We start from the raw sequence: 22,194 nt of genomic DNA on the forward strand, positions 1-22,194 counted from the left end.
GTGACTCAAAGAATGCGGGGGTAGAGGAAAGAGGTATAAAAATAACTCTAATTAAAGCAATGCTTTATGTAGAGTGCCCTATTTTATCCAAAATGATGAGGTATCCTATTCTGTATTTTGATTCCCATGACTAAGAAAGAAAAAATTATCTTAGAACATTTTTTCATACAGGACAGCAGTTTTAAAGCTCCTGCTTCATCAAACTCACTCTACCTCACTTGCACTTTGAAATTCCATAATTGGCAATCAGGTTAGTGTGAGACCAGACCTGTGGGACACCTAACTCATCACTCACACTCAATCTGACCAACAGGCCTGAGGTCAGTAGCCCTAGAACTAACCTAAATATGGCCTGAAGTGAATGACCATTTAGCAAACAAAGTAAATTTTCCAGCAATATAGTAATGAAAATATATGCTTAGCTTTCAAAAGAAATGTATCTTCTTATTTTTATGGAGAAAAAATTTGATAAAATTATAAGTATTTTCACAAGGATGATCTCATTTTCACAGTAGCTCTGCAAAAGAGGAAATGCAGGAGATATTTTTATTCCCATTTTATAAAAGAAGAAATTGAGAGATGGGGAGATCAAGTGACTCTTCCAATTCTCCCTCTTAAGTAGGCCAACAGGTTAGAGCCAGAGCCAGTCTTCCTGATGACATCCCTTTCTGTGCTCTTAAACCCAATCTGTCTGAGGACTTGGCATGGCACTGTCAGATGACATATACCAGGTGTCTTATATTTTTATTTCACGACATGTAAATGACATTCATACAGCACAGTCTATTAATATTCTATCCAATAAGTTCTATCTGAACAAGCAAATGTTTGCTGACATCCCCGTCTATAAGAGTTTTGGGCATGACTTATTATCTAGACATCTATATATTTTTAAAGTGGGCAGTTGAGTACTGTCAAGTTGTTATATAGTTTTATCCTGTGATAACTGACCACTTATCTTTTACATTCAGAAATCTTCTACGTATCTTCGTAAAGATATTGTTGCAGTGTTCTTTATCCTTGCCTGATGACTTGAAAAATTGCTGTTAGTGGAAAATATCCATAAATTGTAAAAGGCAGTCTTACTAAGAAACACAAATAGTTCTCACTCTGTTTCTAAATAGCAAGATCACATTAAAACTCAAAAATAGATAACATTAATCACTACAATTCAAACTACTACTCTCTAGACCTGGCAGGGAAACTTGAGAGCTTTCAACATAACCCTTAGTTCTTTCCCGTGAAATTCTGGCAGAGCAGAGGGAAGGAGAGAGTGTGCTTGGGGACTGGGGAGTCTGTTAACAGTGATTAAAGTTAGGGAGAGCCTTAGAGGAAGTGGCATTTGTTACCTCTCTGACTTTTACTTGACCATTCAGAAACCCATTGTTTCCACAATCATACTCAAGTCATCCTTGACTGTAACTGTGGTGGGAATATCTTGATAGAACTGTCCTGATTTTATAGAAGAATATAACAAATGACAAAGAGTAATTACTGAAATAGCAATCATCTTTTGCATGACAATTTACAGCTTAGAAACCCTTTCACCTGTATGATCTCATTCATTATTCCCCATGGAACAATAAGTTGCTGTTGCTATTACTATTTTTCATCATTACTTCTAAAAAATCTGAGTCACAGAGGATTGAAGCCAGTTTGGGAAAGTTATACAGCTAATAAGTGATGAAACTAGAACTCAGACCAAAGTCTTTTGACCTCATATCCCATGTGATCTCTACTATACTTTGCAGCCTCCTAAACCTAAGAAGAATGTTGGAGCAAGAATGAAAGTAGACATAAAAAATAGTCAATGAGTTAAAAAAAAAAACTCACTGAATAGGAAATTGAGGAAATGAGGCATACCCAAGAGAAAATCCAAAAGGCCAATAAAGATGAAAAGATGCTCACCTTCACTGGCAGTCTGGGAAATGCAAATCAAAACTATGATCACATCCATTAGATTGGTAAAAATTAAGTCTGAGAATACGAAGTACTGTGTCAGATGTAAAGCAATGAAAATTTCAACACACTACCGATCAGAGTGTAAATCAATATGACCTCTTTTGTCAGCCATTTGCCACTATCTAACAAAGTTGAAGATGCACATGGTCTGTGCCAGCATGGGGTTCATAGCAGAGTTATTTTCAATAGCCACAGATTTGTCATAACTCCAGTGTCCATTAACAAAAGAATGGATGAATGTTATTAAGTAGTAATATAGCCATCACTAAATACTGTATTACAATGAAAACTAATCAACTAGAGGCACAAGTATCAAAATAGATAAATATCACAAACGTATTTTAAGAAAAGTTACAGAATATTAAAATATATACCATTTACAAAAGGCTTAAAATATGTAAAATACTTTCCAGGGATTATTATTATTTAGAGATTAGATACTATTTAGAGATATTGTTTTTACGGACACCTAGATATGATATAAACTATAAAGGTATATGTAAATAACAAACCTCAAATAGGACAATGGTTACCTTGGAAAGGGCTGTAAAGGAGTGCAAGTTGGGGGAGAGGTGCTAGCCAAGGGGGATTCAACTAATATGAGCAATGTTCCAATCATTAAGTTGGATGTTAGTATACAAGTATTTGTTGTTCTTTCAATCTTTTAAATGTAGAAAATATAACATTAAAACTAAAAGAAACAGGAGGAGAGAAAAATAGTCTATCTGAATCAGACACTTCTCTGGGACACTGAGATGAATGGAATCAATTAAAAACGATTCCCAAAGCATCCCCAGCTCCCACAGTCTGAAGAGGAATTATAACAATAGTGAGGGAATGTCCACTCCAATTCAATTCTGAGCCGTGGACCCACGTTCCAGCCACCACATCAGTACCCTCTCTGATAGACATTATGGAAAAGTGAAGTTCCATCTGACCAATCACATAGGTTGTGACATTTTCTAGAGGCAGACCTAACCTGGATCCCTGAAAATGTCTGCTTGGCCTCTCTGTCAATTTGGGAAGACGGACTGTTAATTAAGACAATGCTGTTAATTGTTTTATTCATTTTATGTTATACACCTACAAAAGACCAGAAAAGTTGTCAACTCTAAAAGTTCAACTCTGTTTTTCATTTTTAACGTTTGCAAGCTTACTGGGCAAGGATGTCTCAGAATGAAATCCCTAGCCATTTGTACCTCCCATTCCAGAATTATTCTGATAAACTGATGTCTGTTGAGTTGCTTATTTGAAGATCTGTGAAAACATGTCTCTTCATCCCTAATATACTCCTCAGCATAGTCAGGCACAATCTCAATTTGCAAGCTCAATTTTCAAGTATTATGGTTTGTGAAGATAAAAATACCAATCCATGATAAAATAGTTCTCCAAAAATAAAATTGTTATTCATACATAATTGAAATTTTTAAAAAAACATTTATCTCAAACAGCCATGATTTTCTGCATTTTAAGCAGGAAAAAATATTTCTCTGAATATATTTTATAAAGGATAATTTGCATTCAGAGCATTTCTAATCATAAAGTTGGCCTCTAACCAGTCGACCTCTGAAAATCTGTGATAGTTCACTGGGGAGAAAGGACAAGTGCCTTTATTGAAAATGATCCACAGAAATATTAGTTTATCTAAGATCAGAGGATGAACTGTGGCAACTTTCTGTTTGAAACCAAGGGTCCCAAATCTCCTCCATCCTATTTTAACAACAATCATATTAATAATAGTCCACATTTATTGAGCACTGTGTGTCATACACTATGCCAAGTACTTTTCCTACATTATGTCATTTCATTCTCACAACTTTACAAATGAGGAACTGTGGCTCAAAGCAGGGAACTTGGTCAATATCATGTATCTCTTAAATAGTAGAGCCAAGATGTCAACCCAGCTCCCTAATCCCAAAACCTGCACCCTTGACCTTTGCTTGCATATACATGAAAGCTTTGTAATTACCTGCTATAGATGGAAAAAAATAAATGGGCAAATATTTTTCTGTTCCATAAAAAAGAAGAAAGGCAATTGACTTATTCAACTTATACAAAAAAAAAATATGCTAGGGCTTTCTTTTTCGTCTAAAACTCATGACCACTACTTCTCAATAGTTCGAAAATTATATTAACTGAATTACACTGAAGATCGAATATAAGATGAAAAAGAAGCATAGAGAATGTGCTTCTTCAAGGTACACATTCCTCTAACTTTTTCTTTCAGAGCCTTTGTTTCTGAATATGAAGTTGTTTCTGAACTTCAAGAATAACCAAATAGCTTTTTTTCAGCACTTCATCATTGTATTTGCTGGCAGTCCTGTTGTAACCTTGAGTCACCCACAGTGATTTTAAGTATTATTCTAATTGATTTTCTCACTGCTTACTAAGAAACAACACCTCTCACTAGTCTCATAAATAATTCCATTTCTCTATGTCAATGTTAATTGAACTTACCTCATGTTGTCAATCTCTTTTTTTCTTACAGGTGATGTCATTGTCTATATTAATGAAGTTTGTGTCCTTGGACACACTCATGCAGATGTTGTCAAACTTTTCCAGTCTGTTCCTATTGGTCAGAGTGTCAACCTGGTGTTGTGTCGTGGCTACCCTTTGCCCTTTGATCCTGAAGACCCTGCTAACAGCATGGTGCCACCCCTTGCAATAATGGAGAGGCCACCTCCAGTGATGGTCAATGGAAGACACAACTATGAAACATATTTGGAGTACATTTCTCGGACCTCACAGTCAGTTCCAGATATAACAGATCGGCCGCCTCATTCTCTGCACTCCATGCCAACTGATGGTCAGCTAGACGGCACGTATCCACCGCCCGTCCATGATGACAATGTGTCTATGGCTTCATCTGGGGCCACCCAAGCTGAACTTATGACCTTAACCATTGTGAAAGGTGCCCAGGGCTTTGGCTTCACTATTGCCGACAGTCCTACAGGACAGCGGGTGAAACAAATACTTGACATTCAGGGATGCCCTGGCCTGTGTGAAGGCGACCTCATTGTTGAGATCAACCAGCAGAATGTACAGAACCTGAGCCATACAGAAGTAGTGGATATACTTAAGGACTGTCCCATTGGAAGTGAAACTTCTTTGATTATCCATCGAGGAGGTAAGACAAACACTGGCTCAGCAATAAAATATGTGGGTAAAATAGTAGGATCATTTAATAATATTGTTAAAATGCAGATTTCCTTGGAGTTTATTGAAATTATACTTTAAAAAATAAAGCTTAAAGAGTGAGAGAGAAAAACATGAATTAAAGGAAGCTTTGTTTTTGAATTCAGAATACGTCTTTTTCTATTTTGTATTAAACACAATAATAATAGTTCTTTCAGTCTTACAGACATATTGATAGAAAGTTGGAGGGTAAAGATTAAATCCCCAACTATGAACGTATTTTGTTTCAAAAGTTCATTCATGTATCGGTCATGGAGAACTCAAACTGGTTTCCCATTGATTTAATTAAGAAACCTGCTTTTACGATGGAAGCAATGCTTTGAATCGTGCTTAGGTTTCCAGGCTAGCAGGTGGAAGCCGGTTCAACCCCTACTAAGCCCAAGCACAGTCTTGACAATACTCAGAAGGACCATGAACTGTGAAAGCTGTGGGAGCTGTGCTGCTGTAGAAAAATCTTTTCACAGTTTGGAATGATGCTGTTCAGGACACTTCTGCTACTACAGGAACTGCTCTAGCAACAATTACCCATAGTGCCTCCCATGATCTGGGAAGAAAGTTACAGAACAGGGTGAGGGCTGAAGTTCTGGGCTGAGAGTCCTGGGCAAAGTATGGAAATAGGAACAGTGCCAAGTGTGGTAGAAGCTCTGAGCCCTGAATGTTTCTTCCCCTCTACCTTTTCTGTGGGGAAGGGAATGGGGTAAAGCACAGGGCCCCTTCTCCACACCTCTGCTGCTTTGCTCTGGATGACCAGTGAACCTGGAGAGAGAAGGGAGGGAAGGGGCCATAGATAAAGAGGATACTATCTCAAAAAAAGAGTCTAAAGGAAAAGGATCAGGCTAAGCCCTGGTTTTCCCATTTGCCAATTTGTGGACTTAGGACACTGAAAGTCAATGAGCCTCAGCCGTGTCATCTGTTACAATGGGATAATACTACTATCTAACCCGATGGTAGTGTTGTAGCCCAACATCTGCTCACTAAATGTCTGGCTAGTGTAAACACCGAAGCTTCAGCATGGATGGGTCAGAAGGAACAGGACAATGAGGAACTCATGCATGAAGGACACACGTGTGACAAACATGTGGTTGCCTATTCAAAGCACTCAAAACAGGCTGAAACTCTCAGTTTGAAATGCAAGTGAAGGCAGTCAAAGCTGAAAGAAAGAAGCACCTTTTATGATTTATTTGGCCCTGTCTGCAGGTGTTTTTCCTTCAAGGAAGTATTACATTGTTGATTCCTTGTTTGGAAACGGACAGCAAACACCAGGCATTTGTGAGCAGCACTCTACAAAGTCTTAGGTTCCTGTACTAAAAGGGAAATTCATATGATAGCAAAACAATCTTAAATTTGACCTTCTCAAGGCATTGTTACAAAATAGCACTTGAATTCTCATAATTAAATGTTGGCAAGGTATTTTAATTTCTTGCATTGCTTAAGATTAAAATAAACATTGCTAATTAAATAGCCATATCTTCATAGTGTCCAAATGAAAATCAAATATTTGGACCAAGTTCTTGATATTAAATGGTATCACAAACTCACTGTGCAGTATCCACTGTATGATTCATAGAAACAAATTTGGATGCATTTTTTTATATACAACTTCTTCTAAAAGCATGACATAGCAGAAAAAAGGTACTTTGAAATCCCTAATTTACATTATGGTAATTTGTACTTTTCTGAAAATATTCGTTGTGTGCCTGCTATCAGCTTTGCTACCCTATTCTCACTTTTCCTTTGCCCCCCATTTACTCCACAAGTAATCAAAGTGGTCTTTGCATTTGGTTTGTGTTTGGGGATGAGGGAATTGGTTTCTGTTTTTTGCCTAGCATAGCAAAATGCAGAATGCTGTGATGCTTAAAGTACTTCTAGTCGAAAACCTCTTGAGTTTACCCTAATTCCCACAATTTATACTCATCTCTCTGAAATTAATAGGAACTAGCACCATGCTTATGTGGTGAAATTCACTTTATCTTATTATGGGCTACCAGAAGTGCCTATGACCTCTTTAAGATAAGCAGACTCAAGAGCTGAGTCGCAGGCCTGGGTCCTTATATCAGGACCATGGGTGGTCGGCTGTTTTTAATTATTTACTAGAGTTTTTAATTTATAAAGTAATAATGTACATGGTTTAACTTTTTTAAAGCAAATAATATCAACAAGTATAAAATGAAAGTAATTGTCTGTCCTATCCCAGACTTTCAGTCCTTTCTCCCAGAAGCAAATATATTGTTTGTATGTATAGTCACAGAAAGTTTATGGTCTACTAGCACATGTATGAATATATATAGTATGTTTAATATAGATGGGATAAGTGTGTGCTACTTTAAAATACCTAGGTTATTTGGTATTTGTTTTACATACACCATGTGATATAATTTACATACCACAACACTCACCAACGTAAGTGTATGCTCAGTAAGTTGCTAAAATGATATAGTTGTGCAACAATCATCATAATCCTTAGAACATCCATCATCCCGAATTCTCCCAAACCCCAGGTAACCACTAATATGCTTTCTGAATCGTTTTGTCTTTCTATAATTTTTTCATAAATGGAATCATACAGTATATAATATTTTACTTAGCTTAATGCTGGTGAGAGTTACCTATGTCGGTGAGGTTTAAGTGTTTGTTTCTTTTATGGCTGCATAGTATTCCATTGTACAGATACACTCCATTTTCCTGTCCGTTCATTAGTGTATGGACATTTGAGTTGTTTTTAGTTTTTGACATTTATGAATCATGTTGTTATGAACATTTGGATATGCATGTTTGTGTTGCTTATGTTTTCATTTTTCTTGGGTAGATACCTAGGAGTAGTATTGCTCAGCTGTAAGAAGAATATATATTGAAATTGTTAAGAAGTAGAATGTTTTCCAAAATGGCTTTTGTACAAGGTTTCCAATATCTGCCCATTGTTGCCCACATTTGGTATAATCAGTCTTTTTATTATAGCTATTCTGATGAGCATGTAGTGACACCTTTATGTGGTTTTAATTTACATTTCTCTAATCCTTTTACATGTGTTTTCATTTGTTTATTAGCATTCATATATCTTCGGTAGCATGTCTATTCAAATAATTTGCCTATATTGTGCTGTCCTTTTAAGTTTTATTAAGTTATAAAAGTTCTTCCTTTGTAAGCTATGTGATTTGCAGGTATTTTCTGTCTACAGCTTGTCTTTTCCTTTTCTTAGTGGTGCCTTTGAAGCACCCAAGTCTTTAATTCTGTTAAAATCCAATTTATCAAATTTTTCTTTTTTTTTTTTTTTTTTTTTTTGGAGACAGAGTCTCACTCTGTTGCCCAGGCTGGAGTGCAGTGGCACGATCTTGGCTCACTGCAACCTCCACCTCCTGGGTTCAAGCAATTCTCCTGCCTCAGCCTCCTGAGTAGCTGGGATTACAGGCATGTGCCACCACATCCAGCTAATTTTTTATATTTTTGGTAGAGACAAGGTTTCACTGTGTTAGCCAGGATGGTCTCAGTATCCTGACCTCGTGATCCACCCACCTCAGCCTCCCAGAGTGCTGGGATTACGGGCATGAGCCACCGTGCCTGGCCCAAGTTTATTTTTTTCTTATATGGATCATTCTTTTGGTGTTATATCTAAGAAATCTTTGCCTGACCTGAGATTTCTTGTGTTTTCTTCTAAAAATTGTATACCTTTAGCTCTTTTATTTAGGTCTGTAAACATTTTAAGATAATTTTTGTGTATACTGTGAATTAAGGGCCTAACTTTTTTTTTTTTTTTTTTTTTGCTTATGTACATCCAATCATTCTAGCACCATTTGTTGAAAAAGCTAATTTTTTATTGAATTCCCTTGACACTTTTGTCAAAAATGAATTAGCATAAATGTGGAGGTTTATTTCTAGATGCCCTATTCTGTTCCTTGATCTGTTTGTCTATTCTTGTGCTACTACCACACCCTCTAGGTTACTTTAGCTTTCTATTAAGTCTTGAAACCAGAGAGTGTTAGTCCTCCAACTTTTTCTGCTTTTTCAAAATAATTTGGCTATTCTAGGTCCTCTGCACTTCCATAGACATTCTAGGATTGCATTGTTCCTTTATTTTTTTTTTTTTTTTAAGAGACAGGGTCTCACTCTGTTGCATAAGCTACAGTACAGTGGTGCAATCATAGCTCACTGCAGCCTCAAACTCCTGGGCTCAAGTGATCCTTCACCTCAGCCTCTCCAGTAGGTAGGACTACAGGCACATGCCACTGTACCTGGCTTTTTAAATTTTCTTTTAGTGATGAAGCCTCACTGTGTTTCCCAGGGGTGTCTAGAGCTCCTGGGCTCACGCAATCCTCCTGCCTCTACCCCGCAAAGAGTTGGGATTACAGAAATGAGTCACTGTGCCTGGCCTAGGATTGCCTTTTTAATTATTTTGTTACATAAAAGGCCTGCTGAGATTTGGGTGTTTCATTGCATCTATAGAGCTATTTGTGAAAAATTGCCAACACTGAACCTTTTAATTCATAAAGATAGTATATCTCTTCACTTATTTGGATCTTTAATTTCTCTCAGAAATAGTTTGTAGTTTTCAATGTACAGATCTTGTACTTTTGTTCAGTTTATTTCTAGCTATTTTATTCTTGTTGATGTTATTGTCAATGGAATTGTTTTATGTCTGTTCAGGTTGTTTATTGCTAATATATAGAAATGCATTTGTTTTTCATTTTTGATTTTGTACACTGCAATTTTATTAAACTGACTCTTTAAGTCTGGAGGCTTTTTATAGACTCCATAATATATTCTATGTAGTTATTATACCATCTGGTAATAAAGACAGTTTTACTTCTTCCTTTCCAATTTGTATGCCTTTGACTTCTTTTCCTTGCCTTATTACACTAGCTTGAACTTCCCAGAATAATATTGAGTGCAAGAGAGGTGAGCAGACATCCTTACCTTGTTACCAGTTTTAGAAACTGTTAGTCTTGCATCATTACATCTGATTTTAGGACAGGATTTTTATATGCCCTTTATCAGGTTGAGAAAGTTGTCTTCTATTCTTGGTTTGCTGGAAATTTAAATAATCAATGGGTCTTGGTTTTTATCAAATGTTTTTGCTGCAGCTATTGGGATGATCTGGTAGTTTTTGTCCCTTATTAATAATGGTATATTACATAACATGATTTTTAGTTATTGAACTAATTTAATGTTCCTGGGATAACAACCCTACTTGATCATGGTATATAACTCTTTTTGTATGTTGCTGAATTTCGTTTGCTCATATTTTGTTAAAGATTTTTTAATCTGTTTGGGGGAAGGTTTTTCTGTTGTTTTCTTTTCATGTGATATATTTCTCTGGCTTTGGTGTCAGGATAATAGTGGCTTCATAAAATGAGTAGGAAAGTGTTCCCTCTCCCTCTATCTTCTGAAACAGTTTGTGTAGGATTGATATTATTTCTTCCTTAAAAGTCTGATAGAATTCACCAGTGAAGTCATCTAGTCTGAGCTTTTATTTGTAGGAAGGTTTTTAGTTATTAATTCCATTTCTTTTCTTGATTTAATGTTTTCTTCTTAAATCAGTTTTGGTAATTTATGTATTTCTAGAAATTTTTATAATTCATCTAAGTTGTTGAATTAGCATAAAGTTTTTAATAAAATTTTATGTAATTCCTTTTTAAGAACTAACTTTTGAAATTGCTGATTTTCTGTTTTCCGTTTCAACATTTTACACACTGGTAGTTAATAGTTTTTTCTCTCCAGCTTACTTCATGTTTGATTTACTTTTCCTTTTCTATCTTCTTGAGGTGGAAGCTTAGAGGATTAATGATTCCATTTCTTTCTAACGAAATCACTTAAAACTATAAATTTCACTCCAACAACTTCTTTAGCTAAATTCCATAAATTTTACTATGTTGTGTTTCCCTTTTTCACTCCGTCTAAGATATTTATTTCCCTTGTAATTTCTTTTTTGACCTATAGGTTACTTAGAAAACTGTTTATTATCCCAACATTTGGAATTTCCCAAATCTTTTTCTATTGTTGATTTCTAATAATTTCATTGTTGAAGAGAACATGTTTTGTATGATTTTGGTCCTGATGAGTACATTACAGTTGTATATGTCCTAGTGTCTTGCTGTTTTTTAATATTAATTTATTTTGGAGGATTTTATATATTAGTTCAGAAATACATCTTGTTTTTAATACTTAATCAGATTCCCACTAAAGCTAATGGATATTGTTGTTGCTTTCAGGCTTTTTCTATTAGAAAAACAGTGTATCTTTTAAGTCTATTTTTAATTGACAATAATTATACATATTTATGGGGTATATGATGTTTCAACACATGTATATGCTGTATAATTATCAAATCAGGGTAAGTAAATCCATCACCTCAAGCATTTATCATTTCTTTGTGGTGAAAACATTCAAAATCCTCTATCTACTTTGAAATATACTATACATTATTGGTAACTATAGTCAACCTAATGTGCAATAGGACACAGGAACTACTTTCTCCCAACAGTAACTTCGTATCCTTTGTACAATTTCCCCCTACCCCTCCTTCCCACTACCCTCCCCAGCCACTGCTATCCACTATTTTATTCTCTAGTTCTATGACATGAACTCTTTTATATTCTGCATATAAGTGAGATCATGCAGTATTTGTCTTTCTGGGCCTGGCATATTTAATGTAATGTCCTCCAGGTTTATTCATGTTGTTGCAAATGACAGGATTTCATTCTCTTTTGTGGCTGAATAGTATTCCATTGTGTAGATTTACCACATTTTCTTTAACCATTCATCCATTGATGGACACTTGGGTTGGCTCCATATCTTGGCTATTGCAAATAGTACTTCAATAAATATAGGAGTGAAGATAACTTTGTGACATATTCATTTTATTTTCTTCAGATATATACCCAGTAGAATTACTGATCATGTAGTAGTTCTATTTTTAATATTTTGAGGAACTTCCATACTGTTTTCCGTAATGGCTATACTAATTTACATTGCCATCCACAGTGTGCAAGGGTTCCCTTTTCTCCACATCCTCGCCGACACTTGTTATCTTTTGTCTTTTTGCTAATAGCTATCTTAACACATTGAGGTGATATCACACTGTGGTTTTGATTTGTATTTCCCTGATAATTAGTGATGGTGAGTGATTTTTCATATAACTGTTAGCCATTCGTATGTCTTTTGAGGAATGTCTACTCAGGTCTTTCGCACTTTTTTATTTTTTTTTTATTTTTTTATTTTTTTTAGCTGTTAAGCTGTTTGAGTTCCTTGTGTATTTTGGATATTAACTTCTTGTCAGATGAGCAGTTTGCAAATATTTTCTCCTATTTTGTAGGTTTTCTCCTATTTTGGAGGTTGTTGATTGTTCTTTTTCAGTATGGAATCTTTTTAATTGGATGTAATCTCATTTGTCTGCTTTTTTATTGCCTGTGCTTTTGAGGCATATCCAAAAAACCATTGTCCAAGCCAATATCATGAAGTATCTCCGCATGTTTTACTATAGTACCTTTATAGTTTTGGATCTTACATTTAAGTTTTTAATGCATTTTGATTTGATTTTTGTGAGAGACAGAAGTCTAGTTTTATTTCCAATTTTCACAGCACCATTTATAAAGCTATGCTTTCCCCAATGAATCTATTTTATCTAAGTATAGCCACTCCTACTCTTTTGTTTACTGTTTGCCTGGAATATCTTCTTTTATCCCTTTATTTTCAGCCTCTGTGTGTCTTTAAGGTTAATGTGAGTCTCTTGTAAGCAGCATATAGTTGGATCTTGTTTTTTAAACTATTCAGCAAATCTGTGTCTTTTGATTGGAGATTTCAATCCATTTACATTCAAAGTATTTATTGATAGATAAGGACTTACTACTGATGTTTTGTTGATGGTTCATAGTAGAGATATCTATGATTTACAGAGCAACATAACAGTATTGAATTATTCTGGATTTGATATATTTGCCCTTATCAGTGAATGTTGTACTTTCATATGCTTTCATTTCTACTTGAAGAACTCCCTTAAGCATTTGATGTAAGGCAGATGTAGGGGAATGATTTCCCTCAACTTTTGCTTGTTCAGGAAAGACTTTCAGCACTTTCAATATCATCCCCTTCTTTCTTAGCCTCCAGGGTTTCTGCTGAGACATCTGTTCATAGTCTAATGGTAGTTCCCTTGTGTATGACTTGACATTTTTCTCATTGCTGCTTTTTAAATTCTTAGTTTTTCTTTGACTTTTGACCGTTTAATTGCACTTTGCCTCAGTGAGGACCTCTCTAGGTTGAGTTTGTTTGGGAACCTGTAAGCTTCATTAATCTGGATGTTTTTATCTCTTCCAAGACTTGGGAAGTTTTCACCAATTATTTTATAATTACAGATAAGCTTTCTGTCCCTATCTTTGTCACTTCTTTTTCTGAAACTCTCATAATGCAAATGTTTTCTCATTTAATGGTATCCCAGGACTCCCATAGGCTGTTTTCACTTTTTTATTGTTTTGGGTTTTTGTTTTTGTTTTCCCCTCTGATTGGGTAATTTCAAAAGATCTAGATCTATCTTCAAGTTCAGAGATTCTTTCTTCTGCTTGATCTAGTCTGCTACTGAAGCTCTGTATTGTATGTTTTTAATTTCATTCATGAAATTCTTCAGCTCCAAGATTTCTATTGGTTCTTTTTTAGATATCCATCTCTTTGTTAAATTTCTCTTTGAGATCATGAACTGTTTCTCTGATTTTTTTCAACTGTCTATCTGTATTCTCTTGTATCTCACTGAGTTTGCTTAAGACCATTATTTTTAATTCCTTTTCAGACAATTTATAAATTTCCCTTTTTCTGGGGGTTAGTTACAGAGTTATTGTGTTCCTTTGGTAGGGTCATATTTTCACCTCCAAACGAGTCTTAGTATGCCAGCTGAAAAAGATGTAGTGGCTGGTTCCAAGTATATTCAGTGGTATAGTCTTTGCACAGATTCTTCAGCTGCAATTAACATTTGCGATGATGTCTCAGCAGCCTAAGCTATAGGAGTTTGTGGCAGCAGCAGTGGCAGCATAGATTGCTGGGGTTCTTGAGGGCAAGAGTTTTGAGACTGTCCTGATCATGTTTTCTCCACAATGGGCAGACTTAGCTGAATGAATCCCTCTTGGTGTTGGGTCTAACATGGTCAATATGCAGCTGCAGCAGCACTGGGCTCCAGGACACAGGTGTCAGAGCAGCTGTGAAACTGAGGTCCGGGGTTCAAGATCTTGCCAACCTATTGTAACAACTGGGTCTTGTGGTATAGGTTTACTCTCTGAGGCAGAGTTGGATAGAGATTACCCACAGAGCCAGGATCTGTGACTCTGAGGCAACCTCCAGGAGTTTAGGCCCAGGGGGCCAGCTTGTAGTTATGTCTCTGACCCTGAGGGCAGGGCACGGCACTGGCCTGGCTCCAGAAAAGAAGGGGTGCTATGGAGATTTGGGCCTGGTGAGCAGGATACAGCTGCAATTTGTGAACCAGAGCCAATACGACATAGCGTCAAGTCAGATCGTGGGGGATGAGACACTATTTAGTGGTGACTTTGGACCCTGAGGTGGTGGAACACAGCAGCATCCCAGACTTGGTAAGGTCATGTGCAGCAGCAAGAACCCTAGAATAGCAGAGTGCAGCAATTGCTTAGGCTCTGGTGGGACAGGGAGCAGCACAGAGATGACTTTACTCCCCAGTGAAGGGTTTGTCTCAGCAACTCAGACTCTAAGGGGCTAGTCTGACTCCAGGGAAGCAGGGTGCTAGCTGTTTAGCATGCGGGCCAGGGTGTCTCAGCCCAACCAATGCTGTTTCTCTGGGATGCAGGGTTTCTATCAGCTCAGCCCAGGGATGCATGGCTGCTCAGCTTCACCAGGGCACTAATTCCTTTGGAGGCAATGTGCTGCTTCAGCTCAGTCCCAGGAGGTGTGACTGCTCTCAGTGGCCAAGACATCATTTCCCAGGAGGCAGGGCACATCTTCAACTCAGGCACTGGTGGGACATGACTCCTCTGGACAGCCAAGGCACTGTTTCCCCAGGATGCTGGGCACTATTTCAGCTCAGACACGGGGGAGCTGGATGTAGCAGTTACTGGGAGGTGTAGATGAAGCTGTGTTGTTAATCCACTGTTTCCTTGGGAGGCAGTGCACAGCTTTATTTTGGGCCCTGATTGACAAGATGCAGCAACCACTGGGAGGGGTAGATAGAGCAGCCCTACAGCAGCTTGGCCTCACAGGGTAGGGTATGGTAGCAGCTCTGCTCAGGGATGGTGAACCACTGAACAGGGGTGGCTCCATGGTGGCTAAGCCCTTAGGCATGGGAGGGTGCCATGGCCACTCACCCCCAGAGCAGGACATACCCTAGCAGTAGTTCTGATTCCAAGATGGCAAAGCACAGTAGCCGTGTGGGTCATAGGGGGCAAGGCACAGTGTCGGCTTCTTTTCTGGAGGGAGCATGGCTGTGTGGACTCCTGACACCTCCTTCAGCTGGGTTCAGTGTGTGAGGACTGCAGGAGCCCCCAGTGGTGAGGACTGCAGGTGTCCAAGGTGTTGATGGGGGATGCTGGGGTCCACCTGCTTACCTTTTCCTCACAGGGAGAAGTCCCTCCTGGTTCTGAGCTGAACCCAGCTGGGAGGTGAGGTGGTGGAGGCCAGGGGTTTCCTTCCATTCTCTCTGGGGCCATCCTAGATTTCTGTGCTCTACAGGGTTTCTGCTACTCCTTTGATGTGCACTGGTGCTCTCCTTTAGTTATTTTCATCAAAATGTAGTTACTTATCTGTTGTTTGGACTGTCCTTGTGGGGTAGGGACAAGTGCTAAGGATTTCTAGTTGGCCATCTTGCCTCTTTCTCAGTTTCAACAAATACTTTCTGAATGCCCACAATGTGCTAGGCACTTTTTTGGCACTAGAGATAAAGCAATAAACAAAGCCAATCATATCCTTTTCCTCAAGGAATTGATATTATTAGAGACAGACCAAAAAATAAATAACATAAGTATGTCCTTAGTTTGTTTTTTACATTTATATCTCCTATCCCCCTGGAGTTTTATCCTTGAATATCAATCTTATGCCCAGCTCCTTTACTGAATTATCTTATTGTTTCTCACAATTTTTTCAGTTCATTTCATGGTATTTGGGGGCATACACTCATACCACCTACAAATAACAATCGCTTTGCCTCCTCCTTTCTTATTTGCATACCTTTGATTTGTGTTATTATATACATGTCACTGTTAGTAGTGAGGATTATGGAAATTTCTATCCATTTCCTGACTTAAATGGAAAGTCTCATTTTACACTCTTAAATACAATACCGGCCTTCCATTTAAGATTAATATTTGCCATGCTAAGGAAATACCCCTCAATTCCCATTTCATTCAGAATCTGTATCAAAAATGGGTAATAAATTTTATCCAAAGCTTTTTTTTGGCCATCTTTGGAGATGATTATTATTTTCTCCTTTTACTTATCACTATGATGAGTTGCATTAAGGGTCTCATTAGCATTAAGCTATCCTTTCATTCCTGGAATAAACTATGTTCAATCATATTATGCTAATATACTCCTAAATTCTATTTGTTTACATATAATTAATTTTGCATCAACTTTAAATGACATTGGCCTAAAATTTCATTTTTGTTATATTTTTTACCATCAGATTTTACTATTAAAATTATGCTGATGTCTTAAAAGCAATCAATATACTTTCTGTGCTGAGAAATAATTTAATTCTCTTCAAAGTTATCTATTCCTTGCAGATATAATATACATCTTTGCAATTATCTAGTTCTGGTGTGTTAGGTTTTGTTTTTTGTTTAATTTGGTTTGGTTTGGTGGGAGGAAGGGTACCCTTTTGGAACTTTTCAATTTCTTCCATAGTAATTAATTTTTTTTAGAGTTTCTGTCTTGCCAGGGCTCAGTTTTTACAATGCACATTATCCTACAAATTGTCTCTTTTATTCAGGTTTTCAAAAGTATTTAAATAGAATTAAAATCAAATATTTTCCATTTTTCTTCTAGTTTCCACTTTACCTGAGAGTAGTTCTATTACTCCCATTTCTTTTTTTTTTTTTTTTTTTAATTTAAATAGAGATGAGGTCTTGCTATGTTGACCAGGCTGGTCTCAAACTCCTGGCCTCAAGTGATCCTCCCATCTTGGCCTCCAAAAGTGCTGCGATTCCAGGCGTGAGCCACCATGCCTGGCCCTTATTTCTTATTAGTGCTTTTTCTTAATTAGGTTGGCTAGTAGTTTTTTTATTTTAATGGCTCAAGAAATATACTAATTTATTTATAAATAATTTATTGGCTGATGCCCAGCCTAGTGTGGAGCAGGGAATAATTACACTTTGCTCAACGACACTGTTGTTTGATGTCTGGAATATGACAAACCCAGAGTGATTACCATAATCAAGCCTTATTATTTATTTTATTCATATTTATATTAAAATGCAACAAAGTCTTCTGCTTAATTTGTGAGCTTCCTGTTAATTGCAGTTGACCCGTTTTTGAAAACTTTTCTTCCTAGTTCTATAAAACATGATCCCCCAAAGTTTTCACTAGATCAGTATATTCTCTTATGCTGACAATATATTAACTAGTATGGATAATACACATCTTTTTTTTTTTACATTCAAAGAGAATTCAGAGTATTTAAGAGGTATCATAGACTATATCATAGCTTTGAGTGAAAAGCAGAAAATTAAGAACCCAGAGAATTGTGTTTTTGCTTTAAAATTTTAAAAAGCATAATAGAGAAAACCACTGTACCATGATTTTTAAACTGCACAGATAAAACATTAAAAGTAAAGCTATAAGTATTAATATAACAGTACTAATACTTTTTTCTAAAAAATATTCAGAAGTTGCTTTGAATTTACAGAAAAAATGTGCAAGTATAATACACATAACACCATATACAGTTTACCCACATTGCTATTAACATTTTGCCCCATTTGTTTTATAAGAGTGTGCGTGTGTGTGTGTGTGTGTGTGTGTGTGTGTGTGTGTGTGTGTATCTGAACCATTTGAGGGTAAGGTTGCATATATCATGTTCCTTTACCCCCAAATATTTTAGAGGTTGTTTCATGTTGCTACTTGTTTGGAGAAATACTTAAGCAGCTAGTTAGGTAATGCTATAAAAGATACCTTATATTTATTTATTTATTTATTTTGAGACAGGGTCTCACTCTGTCACCCAGGCTGGAATGCAGTTGCACAATCACAGCTCACTGCTGCCTTGACCTCCTGGGCTCAAGCGATCCCCCCACCTCAGCCTTTCAAGTAGCTGGGACCACAGGCATATGGCACCATGCCTGGCTAATTTTTGTATTTTTTGTAACATTTCAACATGTTGCTCAGGTTGGTCTTGAACTCCTTAGCTCAAGCAGTCCACCTTCCTCAGCCTCCCAAAGTGCTGGGATTACAGGCATGAGCCACCATACCTGGCCAAAGATAAAGAATCACTTAAAATTTAAAAACCACCATGACCACAACAACAAAAGACTTAAGAAGTTATCAAAACAGATTTAAGCTATGAAAGAGAATAGCTATCACTGATAAAGATCTAATATAGAAACGTTTCTGAGAGAGAAAAGCACCAGGTATTTGAAAAGATTTGTATCCAGGGAGATTAGGAGAAAATCAAAGTGGATATTCCACATTCAATTATTATATAATCCAACTTTCCATTTGAAGTCAGCAGCAAAAAAACATATGTGACAGAGCAAACTAAGTCACAAATCCACAGCATGAGTTGTGAATGACATGACATACTGGCTACTGTATTAACAAATACACCATGAAGTCTTAGCGACTTAATAAAAGTTTATTTCTCACTCACATAAGTTGCAGTGCATGCGTTCCTGAATGGCAGATCTCCTGAGCACCTCCCCTCCATGCAGTGGCTCAGGGAACCCCGCTTTCTTCTGATGAAGATTCATGCCCTAGGACCTTAGCATCCCTCTCTGGGTCCTCTCTCTAGCTCGTAGCTAAAATAAGACCAAAAGTGCAAAGTGTCATGCAAGAGGCTTTAGGAGCCAGCCCAGGAGGGGGTGTACCTCACTTTCTGCCACATTCAATTGGCCAGAACTCAGTTCTAGTTCCCACTGGTCATAAGAGACTGGGAAAGATAGTACACGTTCTTGTGTGCCCAGGAATTAAAAAATGGTTTGGGGTCAAACATGTGGTAGACATTCTGCCCTTGCTATTCCTTATGTGCTGTCTATACCCTGACCTGCACATCAAGGATATATAACTATATAACTATTGATCATGTCACGTCATCAGGTGATCAGGTGAAATCTTTTTTTTTTTTTTGAGACGGGTTCTCGCTCTGTCATCCAGGCTGGAGTGCAGTGGCATGATCTCGGCTCACTGCAGCCTCCACCTCCTGGGTTCAAGTGATTCTCCTGCCTCAGCCTCCCGAGAAGCTGGGATTACAGGTGCACACCACCACACCCTGCTAATTTTTTTTTATTAGTAGTAGAGACAGGGTTTCACCATGTTGGCCAGGCTGGTCTCGAACTCCTGACCTCAAGTGATTCACCCACCTCACCCTCCCAAAGTGTAGGGATTACAGGCGTGAGCCACTGCGCCTGGCCATGAAATCTTTTTTCTAACATGATATAGTGATGTGATTTATTCTAGCTTTGTGAGGTATACTCGAGCCACTGGTATATGTATTAAAATTCACAAGGTATCCTAACAGACTGAGAGTTAATAATTGACCCAATTTCAGTGTGTCTATGCAAAGAGATTAGCAATTTGGGGGCCCCCGAAATGTGAGAAATCTGAGTAAATATCAATGACAAGATACCCCATCCTAAGCATAGAAAATGCCATGCATTTTACAAGACATACACCAAATGGGGATATTGATGCACAAACAACACTTTGCATGAAAGAGACAGGATTCTGGGAATCTTGTAGAGTTATTGTCACACCATTTAGAAGTAGCAGAAACAGAACTCACACCTGAATCTTCTGACTGTAATTGTAGTGAGTTTTTATATTTTTTCAGTTTCCCAAAATTTTATCTTTTAAAAAAAGACTTTGATTTTGATGGCTTCTGCTTGGCTCTGCAGGACTTATTCATTCATTTAATAAGTATTTACTTAGGGCTAACTGTGTGCCCAGCACTAGTCTAGGTCATGGAAATACGGCAATGAGCAAAACAAAGTCCCTGCCTCAAGAAGTTTGCCTCCTAGGAGGAAATTAGACAATAAACACAGTAATACATACTAGGGATGAGAATGAAGAAAAACTGAGAAACAGGGTCAGACAAAGGAAAGTGATGGGCAAGGAAGACAGTTCTTTTTTTTCCAAATTTATTTTTAAAATTGACATAAAATTATATGTGTTTATTGTGTACATGATGTTTTGAATACCTAGCTAATATATGTACTAATGTTAAATCTAGCTCATATATGCATTATCTCACATAATTATTTTTGTGATGAGAACATTTAATGTCCACTCAGCATTTTTCAAGAATATGGTATATCATCATCAACTATAATCACCATGCTGCACAATAGATCTCTTGAACTTATTCTTCCTGTGATGTTTTTATCCTTTAGCTAACATCTCCCCAACTCCTCCCAGCCCCACAACAATCCCAGCCTCTGGGAACCACCATTCTACTTTCTACTTCTATGAAATCAACTTTTTTAGATTCCACATGAGTAAGATCATGCAGTATTTGCCTTTCTATGCCTGGCTTATTTCACTTACAAAAATATCCTTTAGTTCACCCATGCTGTTGCAAATGACAGGACTTTATTCTTTTTTATGGCTGAATACCATTCCATTATATAGATATAACACATTTTCTTTATCCATTGATTCCCTGCCTTAGCTATTATGAGTAGTGCTTCAATAAACATGGGAGTGCACCACATACACCATGGAATACTATGCAGCCATAAAAACGATGAGTTCATGTCCTTTGCAGGAACATGGATGAAGCTGGAAACCATCATTCTCAGCAAACTATCACAAAGACAGAAAACCAAACACCACATGTTCTCACTCATAGGTGGGAACTGAACAAGGCGATCACTTGGACACAGGGTGGGGAACATCACACACTGGGGCCTATCAGGGGGCAGGAGGCTGAGGGAGGGATAGCATTAGGAGAAATACCTAACGTAAATGACGAGTTGATGGGTGCAGGAAACCAACATGGCACATGTACACCTAAGTAACAAACCTGCACATTGTGCACATGTACCCTAGAACTTAAAGTATTAAAAAAAAAAGTTCTAGGAAACAAATAGAAAACAAAATAAACATGGGAGTGCACACATCTCTTCAACATATTTGTTTCATTTCCTTCAGATATATACCTAGTGGTGGAATTACTGATCATATAGATCTATCTTTGATATTTTGAGAAACCTCCATGCTGTTTTCCATAACGGCTATACTAATTTACATTGCCATCAACAGTGTGCAAGGGTTCCCTTTTCTCCACATCCTCTCCAACACCTGTTATCTTTTGTCTTTTTCCTAATAACTATTCTAACAGGAGCGAGGCGATACTGCCTTGTGGTTTTGATTTGCATTTCCCTGATGATTAGTGATGTTGAGCAATTTCCATATACCTGTTGGCCATTTGTATATCTTTTTGTGATAAATACCTACTCAGGCATTTGCCTATTTTTTGATCAGGTTATTTTTTTCTTGCTATTGAGTTATTTGAGTTCCTTATATATTTTAGATATTAACCCTTTATCCATGTACAGTTTACAAATATTTTCTTCCATTCTTCATGTTGTCGCTTCATTGTGTCGATTGTTTCCTTTTCTGCACAGAAGTTTGTTAGTTTGACATAACCCTATTTGTCTAGTTTTGCTTCTGTTACTTGGGTTTTTGAGGTCATGTTGAAAAATCACTGCCCAGACCAATGTCATAAAGCTTTTCCCCTATGTTTTCTTCTATTAGTTTTATAGTTTCAGGTTTTACATTTAAGTCTTTGAGCCATTTTGAGTTGATATTTGTATATGGTGAGAGATATAATCTAATTTCATTCTTCTGCATGGGGATATTCAGTTTTACCAACACCATTTACTGAAC

The 22,194-nt window shown here is 37.2% G+C and overlaps 1 protein-coding gene across 13 annotated transcripts in view; it reads left to right on the forward strand.

Annotated features, from left to right (window-relative positions):
* MAGI2 (membrane associated guanylate kinase, WW and PDZ domain containing 2) overlaps window positions 1–22,194 on the forward strand; it is a 1,444,461-nt gene that overhangs the window by 1,196,761 nt on the left and 225,506 nt on the right. For all 13 annotated transcript variants that reach the window (XM_055347909.2, XM_031012777.3, XM_063708679.1 and 10 more), the window contains one exon: window positions 4,451–5,089. In XM_055347909.2, the coding sequence (XP_055203884.1) occupies window positions 4,451–5,089 (639 nt within the window). The remainder of the gene's footprint in view (window positions 1–4,450; window positions 5,090–22,194) is intronic.

Source organism: Gorilla gorilla, chromosome 6 (genome assembly GCF_029281585.2).
Source record: "Gorilla gorilla gorilla isolate KB3781 chromosome 6, NHGRI_mGorGor1-v2.1_pri, whole genome shotgun sequence".
Taxonomy (NCBI): domain Eukaryota; kingdom Metazoa; phylum Chordata; class Mammalia; order Primates; family Hominidae; genus Gorilla; species Gorilla gorilla.